The sequence below is a fragment of the Sceloporus occidentalis genome, unplaced genomic scaffold (assembly GCF_023333645.1).
Source record: "Sceloporus occidentalis isolate IW3139 unplaced genomic scaffold, rSceOcc1.0.p SCAF_6, whole genome shotgun sequence".
NCBI lineage: Eukaryota > Metazoa > Chordata > Lepidosauria > Squamata > Phrynosomatidae > Sceloporus > Sceloporus occidentalis.
In genome coordinates, this window is record NW_028316986.1 from 51,059,226 (window position 1) to 51,072,637 (window position 13,412).

Below are 13,412 nucleotides of genomic sequence, written 5' to 3' on the forward strand. Positions count from 1 at the left end.
AACAAATGGACAATAAAGCAAGAATTTATGGAGGAGGAAAGAATATTTTTCTTGTTCATTATCTTTCATCAGTTAGCTCTGTCAAAAGAGGTAGTTATATTTAGGCCCTATCACCAAGACCAAGAGCTTTGAAATATGAAAGGCATAGCTTTAGCTTACTTAATAGGTACTTTCTCTAGAACTAGTGGAAAGCAATATAAGTAAGCTGTAGCTTGTTTCAGAATATCTGTAATAGTTAATAGTGGATTCAGACAATGACTCAAAATTTTATGTCCCAAACTACAGTTTGTCTGAAGGAGTTCAGCCCATGAATTCTGTGGCTAATATATTTGATCAACAGTGAAAACTGAAATTGTTTTTTCCTGCTGACATCAGTGCATCACTTCCATCAGTGCAATGGGAGCATGATTCCCTCTAACCCTGCAGGTCTTTTTTCACCATGAAGAAACATGCATGTGCACAAGTTCAGTGAAGACAGTGACTCAAAATTTTATGTCACAAACTACAGTTTGTCTGCAATGAGTGACACTGGATAGAAATGCATGGGCAGGATATGATGGGCCAGACGCACTGTAATATGCCTGTGGATCTGGTCCATTCCCCATAGCACTTACTTGGCCTGGCACAGAGATGGCAGGTGTTCAGACGCCAATCTGCCACTGTGCCACGAAGCTGTCACCACCTCACTCATTACTGATGTGCTATTCTCCTTGGCAGGTTCCCTTCGTAGACCATGTGGGTAGAAACAAGGTGTCTGGCTTCACCCACATGGCCAAGTGTTCCCTTCTGACATCACAGGTTGCGACTGGGGCCTGCAAGGAGAATGGTGGCAATGGCAAATAAGGGGACACAAGGCTGTCCAAACCACTGGCCATCAAAGCAGGGTTTCTGGGAAACCCTGTCAAAAAGAGCCGGTTATTTAAAACCAGCCTACTGGCTGGTTGGGTCAGGTTTGGGGTGGATCTTCCTAAATGGCACCCAGTCTACCAGTTCCCAGCCCTGGGTTATTTGCTTGCATTGTCTGAACAGGACAATGCCAGCCCACAAGGTGGGGAGAATGGGCCTTTTGGCCCACCTTTAAAGTCCCTAAGAGAGAGACTGCTGTGTTAGGTTGTGCAAAAAACCTTGACTGCCATATACATAATTATCATCTTAAGTAATTTTGGTGATTTGCCTCCTTAAATTAATGCTGGTATCTAGCATTAATTTTCCATTCTATTTGACAAGTATTTCTATGTAAGTTGAGAAATAACACCTTTTCCCATAAAAGCCCAATGATACTTCATTCATTGAGTTAGAAATGGCAACAACTAAGATAGAATACTATTTTAGGCCACTGAAGAAATATGGTACAGGTCATTCTAAACTGGTGGAATTTACTATGTGGAATTCTAAACTGGTGGAATTCAGCCTTTTCTAATGAAACCTCATGATGATATTCAGTTCATAGATTGAAAGTTAACACAGTTGAGAAGAAAGCATTTGTTCTACAGAAATACAGCACATGGTCAGAAGAGCAAAATTTAATTATTTGAATAACTGATGTCATGAAACCTCAGAAGCTATATGCATTTATGCCCATAACAAAACATTAAAATCAAATGTAGTACAGGCATACTTCATTTAACAAATCCTCTGACAGTGAAGCTCCGTTTACAAAGTGGAGGGCTGGAGAAGCACACACCCTCAGTATTGGGTTGTAAGCAGTACGTCTGGAGTAAACAATGCAGTAAAACCTCAACTGGGAAAGAAGGGGATTATATTTTAGTTGATACTACTGTATCTGCATGTGATTGCCTGCAACAGGCAAGGTAAACAGCAGTTGCTCCAGAATCCCTTACCAAACATGTGTAAATAATAGAGGAAAAACTAGAAAGCATGTAATCCTACCTCACCAACTACCCACCCATCTGTTGAAAATACCTAAATAAATAAAAAAAGCACACATCTAGAAGTTTGGCCACCAAAATGGACATTATAACAAGGGCAGTAGAACCCTTCAAGAGATCCTTTGGAGGTTCAAAATATTTTTGTTTACTTAGGCAAGGCTTATTTGATCTGATTGTTCCATTTTACATGTACATATTATTATTATTTTTAGGTGAAATATTGCTGAAACATGTTGAACTATTCTTGTTTTGTGGTGCAGGAACCTATCTTTATTCCTTCCATGTTATTTCTGAGTCTGGTACAAAATTTTCTGAGAAAAAAGTAATGCAGCAACACAGCTACTTTGTTAAATTCCTGTATCTTTGAAAGAAAGCACTAGAGATATAAATCAAGAAAGAATGAGGCTATTCTTCTGAAAATCTTGATTTGTTCTGATGGGGAAAAAAGCTCAAAATAATAGTGTCACATATGCACACATACCTATCTCCATTTCAAAGTACAGGTAAATGGACCTCCTTCCCTAGGAGACCTTTTAAAATCCCAGTAAAAGAGCAGAATCTGGATTTTGTCACCTTATTTAATAAGTCACTTAGCAATCTCAGATGAAGATGTTAATGAATTCAGGAACAATTGCTATAGAATAATATCTACAGTAGTTAACCAGTTTAACGTCTGATAAATTGCACTGTGTAAAAAACTCCTAACACTTGATATATCCAGGAGCAAATGTACATGTTGTCTGTACACTAATATCGTTGCTGTTGCAGAAAAAAACAATATGTCATTCTCAGAGGTATAAGACACATATTCAAGTTTTGGTTTGCTTCTGCCTAAATTTCTCAACTGAAGTCATTGTCTCAATATAATTGACCAGACATGAAGACTGTGAAGTAGCAGTGCAGGCCCTATTAACTCTTTTCTCCCTGTATTAAATTGCTTCAAAAGTCATCAAGCCATAGCAGGAATTCTGCAAAACTCAGAGAAGAATTCAAACTTTAATCTGATCTGTTTAATGTTTTTGTTTCTTTTAAGCAGGAGGAAAAAGAATTACAATCCTTTTAATATTTTCACAATGTTAAACTAAAACTGAGTTCTAGGCTACATGTGTAAGTAAATCTAGAACACAAAAAAGGGTTAAATAAGATTTTCTTTAAAGATACAAGAACTTAAGCTTTCTTTACGTTTAACAAACTTCACAGAACAGATACTGCAAAGGAACAACCCCCACATTTTTTAAAGTGAACATTGTCCATAATTCACATGAACTTTGAATAGTGTTCGCTCAAGAGCCACCTTGAAACCAACTGTGCACTTGTAACAGGGATAAAGAAAGGATTAATAAGGGAAAACAGCATCTTCATTATTAATCTGCAAAAGTCTTGTATATCAGTCAGAATGTCCATCAAATGCTATGCTAAAATTTTAGAAGGGAAGAAAGTGCATAGCGCGGCAGCAGCTGAAGTCCATGGTTTTTAAAACTCTTCATGGCAAACACAAAGAAAATTGTCTGGTTTCCCCTTTATACTGATGGAAGGGGAGTACTTCCTTAGGAAACAGAATATGCAGCTGGAAATTCCATTGCCGATTTCAAAGCCTTGAGTACAACACAGAATGGCTTTTCCATTTTGAAGTTTAGCATGGTGATATATTGCAGATTTATTTCATCACTAATTTGCATTGCTGTAATAAAGGTGAAGGCTGAACCTCCTTCACTGACCATAGTTGGCTACCAGAATAAAACATAATTCAGCCTGTAAACCAACAATTTACCTTCAGCACAAATGGAAGTCAGTGACTTACTGCTCAACCCCACAACCTTTTTTAGAGTGCTTTGGGGGTAATTCACTCACTGAGTGGGTTAAATGCAACCTATCTGTGAAAGTATGAGACAAAACAACCTCTCCAGCAGCCCTCCCCCCACTCCCAACTATATACCTAATTACCACTTGCTAATGGAGCACTAACTGACTTTGGGGGTAAAGATTCCACACTAGGCCACCATCAACACAAGTTCTTTCTCCCACAGAAACTTTGCTTGTAGCTGGAGGCAGGGAGACAGTGCCATTTCCCTGTCATTGCCCATGAAAAAATTGTGCAACTCAATGAGATTGACAGACCACGATACAGAACTATAGTTCTAAAGAAAGATCTGACGACTCCCAATTGTATGCAATGCATTTGCAACAGATGATGGGCAGAGACCTTTACTGAGAGAACCAAGCTGCATAGTCACAAGGCTGGGAACAGCCAATTTGATTATCTCTGGAACACACTGGAAGTGAGGAATACAAACTCAGTTCAATAATGGGTGATTTTCCTGGTTGTCCCTCGACACAGTTACTGAATTCCGTTTGTTACAAAATGTCCTATATCCCTCTACAGCTACAGAAAGTCAGTCTGTAGGATCCAGCCATGGCTACTGTGCTGTGGATTAGCCTTATTTGATCAATTATTAGATACCTGGACTTAGCAAAAGGCAAACAAGAGCCAATCAGTTTTGGCTGATGGGAAACAGCCACAATGTTGGCGTATGGGATCCAATCACACCACTCAAGAAATGTTGTAGATACTGCGTAGAAAATGCACTTTGTTTACTGCTTGTTCCAGAGCAAGATCCTTCTCCTCCACCTAAGTGAAGAAATAGTTTCCCTGTAGTATGTTTGATATAAAAGTTGTTATAAGAACCTGTCCCTGTCTTTTGTGGCTTCCCATAAAGGATGTTCCTACCCCAAGAAAGTCCCTGATGCTGGTGATGCTACCTAACTCAGAAGATGTACATAAAGATGGCAAAAGTGACCATTTATGTCTTCTATGTTCAGGAGCTACACCGCTTGTTTTAAGTGGAGTTTTATTACCCCTTTGAAGTTAACTAGAAGTGAGGAAAGGAAAACCAGGCTATTAGGGTACTTTCTTCCAGAGAGGTGTGTGTATATAGCAGTCTTTTACATCAGTTTCTACCCAGCTGCTGGAAACTTACCAGCATAAGGCTTTTTTCATTTCTTTTTTAAAGAGCTTGATTCCTGCAATAATAGAAGCCTTTAGATTTCTGTTAAAATCCACTACCCATGCTCAAAAATATTTCTTCATTTTTTTTTAATACAGTGGCTAGCAGGCACCTTAACAACCAGCCAGAAATCAATGTCAATCACCATTAACCCTAAACTACAGTACCAGGATGGTTGGCTAAAGAAAGGAAATTGATTGGCTGTAGTCTGAAACTTGCCGAGTACAAGGTGTCTGGCTGACTTTGTCCTAAATAAGGCTAACATTAGTGAACTAAGAGAACGGCATTTGGTTGTATAGAGTCTTGCAACTCAGGAGCAGCCCTCGCCAATGCGCTGGCATGATCTCCCCACTTTCCGGTCCAGTTTCACCATTTTCATAATGGCTTCTTCACGCCCGCGGCCCATGTGGTCAAACGTGCAATCATGCTGTTCAGGCAGGCGATGTAACATACAGAACACATAACCTGTAACAGAAGTGGGAAAAGGGGAAGAGAGAGCACAGAACACTGTATTAATAACAGGAATTCTACAAACAATGAAAATTATATTAGCAATTCCAGAGCTACATTCATTATTGTATGACCAAGCATATTGTTCAACGCATTCCTTCAATATCTAGGACAGATTTACCCATAATACTGGGTGCTACAAGGAATAAAGCATACAATTAAAATGTCATGGAAGTCCAGCGGATTCACAGCTAGAAACAATTGTGCATTGCACTTCTGCATGTTTCAGAATTACTCGCCCAGAGAAGCAGCTGCCCATTACATCTCTACATGAAGCTGTTGTTTCTAGCATTGCCTGAAACCAATCAAAAGGAGTCTGAGGATAATACCTCATGCAGACACAATATGGGTGGGTAGGTGGGGAATTCACATTCTGACATAATCTATACCCTTCAATAGATGTACCGATAGGTTGTAGGACAAAAATTCCTTCCAGACAATGCCAGTGTCTGATTGGATCTGACAAGGTGAAAAATCTGCCTTGTGTATTTTTTTTCAGGATATACAGTGCTTCAAGTAGCAGATATCCTATACTTGTATATACAAGGAGATACTTTGTTTGGCAAGGCTGGACAACTGTGGAAAGCTAGGGGCTGCATCTTCCAATGCATCCTGCAAAATAAATAAATAAATAAATAAATAAATAAATAAATAAATAAATAATCCCCCATCAAACCTTTCTGTGTGGCCTAGACATAGGTTTACTGTCCCACTAAACACTAGACCAGAGTTGCCTAAAACAGTTTTGTCAATAAACTCTCATTTAAATAAGGTTAGAAATAACTCCATGGTAATCAGGAGAGAAATTTTATTTCAGGGCAGTGCGTCTCAGCGCCAGCATATCTGCCACCTGAACTTGGGAATAAAGGCCTCCTTGTTACACAAGAACCTGTAATGAGTTGTAGTAACTTTGTGTGACAAAATGTATTGTACAGTGGGCCCTTGGCCTCTGTCAGGGTTTGATTCCAGACCCCTGCTCCATGTGGATACCAAAATCTGCGGATGCTGAAGTCCTATTATATATAGTGGCACAGTAAAACAGTGTTCCTGATATAAATGGTAAAACTGAGGTTTGCTTTTTGGAATCCCCCACCTCCATCTTTGTAATTCCCCAGCTCCATATCTTTAATCAGTGTGAACTGACCTGATAGCTGAGTATGATAAAACTGTTTCTCAGTATTATTAGAATAATTTTCAGTTCACAAAGTAAAGTGAATGAAGGGATATCCCCTTAAACACAGGCTTTTGAAACATTTTAATTTCTAAAATTAATGAGGTAGTTTCCTACATGCACAATTACTTTTGAATATGGAATCCTGTAAGTATGCAACAGTGATGTCATTGGAAGTATCTGAAGAGGAGGTATTCTTGGGTTTTATGGGCTAGGAGCAGAACCAGAAATCCAGTATAAATTCAGAACACTTGAAAATTAAAATGTAGCCATAACTTTGTGCAAATACTACTGGCTGACAGCATTATTTTTGACAAAAAGTGCACGTGGTCAAATCTAAAGCTCATATCATATAACAAATTTAATAAAACATTCATTTCTTTACAGATAACTCCAAACTAACCCTTGTAATGAGACTGTTATTCCTGTACAGAATTTTTCTTTTGCTCTTCTCACTTTCACCTCTCACCTGAATTTTAATACTTTCTAGTGATTTGAAATTCTAATAAATAAAAATGCTTAGAAATGAGAAGAAATGAAGTCACTCTGATAGATATGTGCCAATGATCTGCTATATTATCCAGGAAAGTGGGTTTACTGCATGCTTTTGAGAATGCCAAAGTCTTGGCATATCTATACAATCCCTGAAAAGAGACCACACCACTGGCATTCTTCGATATGCATGATGTGAATACTTTTTTTAAAAAAATTAGGGATGTACAGCTCCCTGTGTTAAACTATGGGATTAAGCCCTACAGTTTTTATGATGACCGGGAGATGAACTGAACAAAATAAGAAATATAAAGGGAATCTAATACAAGAGTTACATGTTACATTTTCAGTTTTCAAGCCATAAATACCTACCTAATGTATTTGTGGTATATAGTTTTGGAAGACTGTTCTATGGTTTCCACTGAGAAGACAAGAATTTTTATTCTGGATGGACTGTAAGTTTAATTTTGGGGCTTCAACTATGTCATGTCATTTCTAGGTTTGACAGCACAGTGATGGGAACATTCTCAAGAAAATGGTAGAAAGTATCAGTGAAGGAACACACTGGAGTTTGCCTGTAGCAGAAAAGTAGTTTACAAGGCCAGCATCACTTGTGTGATGAACCTTTCCTGTTGTCACCCCTGCACATCCTCCAAATTTGCTCTAGAGGCCCAGAGCAGATCTGGGGTGATGGAGCTATTTATACTAGATTTTAGTGCTAGGAATGGCAACCATCAGTTATGGTCCAACACTTTGTAACATAGAATGCACAGCCTACATATAAAAAGAAAGTAAATCTCAAGGTAGAACATTATTTAAATAAATAAGTAGTCTAGGAAATATTTCCAACAGTTAACCTGCTCAAACCAAAATTCACTTGACAGTACAATAAGCAAAAATTATAATAGGAGGAAGTCATAGTAATGTTTCCACTACAAATACAGTTACTGGTCCATGTCAGCATTAAATGTGGCAAATGATGCTAACCTAGATCCATGCACACTACCCATCAGACTGCTCTAAAAGCAAATAAAACCATGTTTCAGTCCCGCTTAACAGAGCTCCCATAACAGTTTAGATAAATCACTTTCGCTGACTGTTTGTCTTCTTTTAGACAGCTCCATTTTTATATAAACTGTAATTACTGCTTCCTCTCTTCTACACAAGAACACTGTGTGCTACTAAGGCAGTATCCCATTTTAATGATCCTTCACTCTGCCCAGTACTACCCTTGCTCCAAAGCCAGCATTCCAAATCAATACTGTCAACCCACGTCTGGAAATAAAGCAGACAAGCCTTTTGCCTTTTGCCCTCAATGTAAGAGATTTGAGACAGGATAGAGGAATGAACATATCTTCATTTGAAATGCCTTAATTGGAAGCCAATGAGTTGATTTTTTAATGAAGCTTTTCATCACAGAACTGCTTCTGGGATACTTCCAATGGAGGAATATCCTTAGAAAATGTTTTTTTTTTTTTTTTTGGAATGAAAAAGCAACATTAAAAATCCCCCGAACAACAACTGAAGATGGTGTAAGTTTAAGTTTGGGATATATCCCAGAATATTCATTGAAGAATAGAAATTCAGGGGATTTTCTCAGCACTAAACCACCTATGTGAAAAATCCCAAATAAACTTCTTATTCATATGTATTTATGATAAACTTTAAAGCAAATAATCCAATATGATATTCTGCAAAAAATAAATTAAAAAAAAGTTGCATTCTCCTCTTGAAAGAAAATTGTAGAGCAAAGTATCAACTCATTTCTGCTTATGTTAAAAACAAACTGATTTAGATAGAATCAGCAGGCCCCCAGGCAATTAATTTCCTTCCTGTGATATTCATATGGTGCTGCACCACATGCTGCACAATACTGTCGGTATTCAAGTTGTTTGGTGACTCTGGCTCATACATTCCTCTCTCCAAAGCATTTTTAAAAACAAGGGATTTTCTTTCCAAATGGAGCTACCAGGGGAATCATAACTGAACTGCAATCACAGCAGGAGAAAAGGAATACCCAAAGATGCCTGGAATATATCCCCGAGACTATCTGCTCATGCTTTAAGTCTGAAGTAACTATTAAGCTGCAGGCAATAATGTTTGCAATGGGTCCACATGACAAATATTTCCCTCTGATATCTAGGATGCAAAGAAGAAGTTCACGGCTCAAAGCTCTGGAAAGGTTAGGCAGTGACAGCAATTCACTCCCAGGAAGAAAATTTATTTTTCTGATCCCACATGCACATGTTGTAAGAGGAGCATAGATACTGTAGAAAAGAAGACAAAACAAGAGGCAATAAGGAATGCATCTTCTGACTTTCTCTTTTTCAGAACATTAATCAGAGAGCACACAAGTCCTCTTTGGCGCAAGGACTTCATAGAAGTGGATCTTTCTCAGTGGAAAATGAGCTGTGTGTGTGCAGTATTAGTAAAGAACTGCCTAATTATCAAAAATTTCATGTGTTTCCTTAAATACAGCAAGACTGATTCATTAAACTACCAGCGTCCAAATATGTATTGCAAAACTTTGGCAAATTGAACTCTTGAATTTTTTTTTAAAATGTACTGTATACTATTCAGATTATGCACTTTCTTTTAGGCTACCCCTTAAGTGTTAGAAAAATCATCCGTATTTTAATTGACTGGTCAATGTGCTTTCACAAAATACTTGAAAAAGCTAAAATGACCAACCATAAAAAATAAAAGTTATCTTACAACAGGAACATTGGCTAGTAAAGCATTAAACTGAATCAGAATATGAGTTCATCTAGTTTAGTTTTGTGTAAATTGACTGGCAGGCCTTCTTGATCAGTGGTTCCCAACCCTGCATGAAAGGTTTGCTCTCTTAAGGACAGAAGATCCAGATACAGCAGGTAAGCTACCTGCATGACTTTGACAGAAAGGCAATGAAATATATACACAACCTATAGCTGCTTCTAATAGTACTATTCCTTTATCAGTGTTTAGTTTAGTAACTGTGTGTGTGTGTATGTGCACACATATGCCTTCAAGTTGCCTTGTTGACATATGGCAACCTCATAAATTTCATAGGGTTTTCTTAGGCAAGGAATACTAAGAGGTGGTTCTGGCAGTTCCTTCCTCTGAAAAATAGCTTCCAACACCAGGTATCTGTTGGCAGCCTCCCATCCAAGTACTAACCAGTGCTGACCCTTCTTAGCTTTTAAGATAAGATAGGATCTGGTGCCTTTAGGGTAATTAGGCATACACGCAATTAATTTTAATTTAATTTCAATACACTCAACATGGGCATACTTGCATACCTCAGTTAGAGAAGTTTTCTGAGGTAGTTCAGAACACATGACTTACAGGTCAAACTTTTTGGAACCTGGAAGCTTCATAACCAGGTTAGACATAGTCTTGAATGAATATGTATAAATGGTCAAACAGCAGAAGTGTGACTAGATGCAACTGTAAGAAAACAGCTTCCTTGGCCAGACAGGTAGCAGAAGAAAAGTTAGGAATTTAGAAGACAAAGTACATCTTGTAACCATTGTTATTAAATGGCTGAAGTCAGAATCTTGGAAACATTTCAAGACAACTTGGAGATGTTATGTGACTACTCTGCAATTGCTCATTTTAAAAGTTGGTGCCTAAAATAAAATGATATCTACTTCAACTTGTGTCAGTTTCAGAAAAAGAAGATCGGTTTTCTTTTTGAGTGTAAACCTGAAGCTTTTTATTTCTTGCAATTTCTGTCACTGGACAGCCAGGTAATGGCTGAAATGCCTGGGGCCAGTTTCAATTAGCCAGCTATAACCACTTCTGACTAGTGAAACACTGACAAGATCATAATATAGAAAGCATATGACAAGAGCTTTAAAGGCTGTCAATAGCAGGTTCAAACTGCTGATGACTTTCAAAACTGTAAGCAGCTTGGGACTTAAACATATGAGGGAGTGCCTCATGCTATATATACTTGCCTTTTCATTATGATTTGCAGGGGCAACCTCCATTACACCATGTGCAGCCTTGTGATAGGGCTTTTCCAGTTGAACCATTTAGTTGTGGAGTACCCCTCCACTGGAGGCCCAATTGGCACTCATATTCAGTATCAAGTAAACACTTAGCATACAAGACCTAGGAGTTTATTGCACACATGTTTGTAAACATTCTGAGGTCTCAATGGTAACGGAACAGAACAGATTTTATCGCATAGCCTCGTTACTGAGACGTTTGCAATGGGTTCCCGTTCCGGTCCGTTCACGTAAAATGTCCCCGACGATTCTCTTCCATCTTCCCTCACCAGTAAACGTTATGAGAACAGAAAATCCTCTGTGTGCAATATCCTAGGCTTTCCAATTGCATCCCCGTCCGATCCCTACAGTTATGTCGGGCCATCATGATATCTTTCCTTTACCAGGTTCCCTTGCAAGATGTTTTAACAACTTTCATTCCTCAAAATTACAGAACATCTAGACATGTCTTTATATGAAAAATAAAGCAGGAAACAGTGTTTGATACCAGAAAAAGATTTCAGGTAGGTATGGTAGGTTTGGAATAATTGTCCTCTTTTACCACTGAGAAAAAGTAGGACAAATTTTAGACCAAACTGTAGGACAAATGTAGGACAAAAGTAAGCCAAAAATGTTGGACCTTTTTCTGAAACGTCCTACATTTTGGGCTTAGTTTTGTGCTGTATTTGTCCTACAGTTGTTCTTCCTAAGAATTGGACGTAACCACCATCTCTGAGGTGATGTAAATGTGGATAGCCATTCAAGGAGATCTGTGGGGGGTGCGTCCTCTACATCCATGAGCTCAGCAAGGGCATGTCTGAGAGCAACTTTTTTAAAAAACAAGCAGTACATAAGTGTCCTCCTTCTTCTCCGTTCCTGCTCCATTATCAGGTAACGGGAGATGGTATGGAGAAGGACCAAAACATGAGAATCCATCTTAGGATAGAACACACAGGGAACGAGAATGCCCCAAGCTCCCTTTGAAAACCACACACAATTTTCTTTGTAAATTGCGCATGCGCAAAGACAGGGGATGGTTGGGGCGTCATCGGGATGGGACCTGGCTGAGCGGTGATATCCGTTCACAGCGAGCTCCAAAAACGACAACAGGTTGTTTTCTCCGTCAGCAGTGTGCGATAGCGATCGTTCTTTTCGTGTTCAGATAACGCTAAGACGACTTAATGCGATAGCGTTCGTTGTCAGCCCGTTTCCTGATCTGTCTGCCTTGTCAACAGGAATGGAATGGGAAAACTGTGAGTGCGATAATGTTCCTAGTGAAACTATGGCTTGGTTTTTAACTTGTCACTGCTGGTTTTGCTTTGTTTAAATAGTGAATACATATCAAATAACTGTGAAGCGCTTTGCTTGTTCTACATTATTTTAAGATAATTTTACTGACTATAGTTTGCCCTGGCATCTGTTAATATAGGGTGGGCTAGAAATAATAACCAGGTGGATAGGTAATAATAGCAAATAACATACATAGTGAATCAGATAAGTGAATCACCAAGGTTGAAAAAAAACCACAATTTAGAGTGAGAGCAGTGTTTCGTAGATTATTTCCAAAAAGTGATCCCAATCTATCATGGATTACCCAAACACCTCTTAAGTTCCCTTGAGGGAACCTCATAAAGTAATTTGAAAATATGCCATCATTTTGATGGTGATAAAAGATTTTCATGAAAGGTTCTCGCCTTCAGCTCAGTTGTAAGTTGTTTTGCCAGAATTTGCCCCAAGTCACCACCCTCCACCCTTACTTCTGGATGCTTCTCATCTGTGGATGTAGAATACTCCTAGGTTAGTAATCATCATGTTAGAAGACCCTTCATGGAACATTTATCTACACTAACACACTTCTCCCTAAAGTTGAAGATTTAATTAAAATCCAATGTATCCAAAAATTTAATTAAAACAAGGAAGTTCTAGGCAGTTTGATAATATATGTATGTAATGTTTTTTGCTTTAACCCAATGAAAATGCGAGACAGATAAGGCATCAATAAAGGACAAGAATAAATAATGGTAAATTACTGTGCTGAAACACTGTATGTTACAGAAATTCCAGAAGCATTTACGTAAGTCCACACATTTTAACCTCATATGCATCCATGCTTTTAACATTTCAGTGTCTTTGCAATTAAGATTATTTTCCTGGGGGAAAAATAGCTACTTGCATCTACTGTAAATGAAACTATGTGAGTCATAAACTTGAATACAGCCAACCAACACATTAGAAAGTAAATTTGTTGATATCTCTCTCTTTCACATTGACACATTCAGTTTATCCCAAAAAAATTTTAATGTGGTGGGTGCCCCATATTCAGTGTCTTATATGTTAAATTATTGAATCTTTATATCCTACTCTTGTTGCA

The 13,412-nt window shown here is 38.3% G+C and overlaps 1 protein-coding gene across 4 annotated transcripts in view; it reads right to left on the minus strand.

The window, feature by feature from the left end:
- Positions 1-1,507: 1,507 nt before the first annotated feature.
- ZFAND3 (zinc finger AN1-type containing 3) overlaps positions 1,508-13,412 on the minus strand; it is a 173,046-nt gene continuing 161,141 nt past the window's right edge. For all 4 annotated transcript variants that reach the window (XM_089529602.1, XM_089529601.1, XM_089529600.1 and 1 more), the window contains one exon: positions 1,508-5,359. In XM_089529602.1, the coding sequence (XP_089385728.1) occupies positions 5,205-5,359 (155 nt within the window). In that variant the 3' untranslated portion in view covers positions 1,508-5,204. The remainder of the gene's footprint in view (positions 5,360-13,412) is intronic.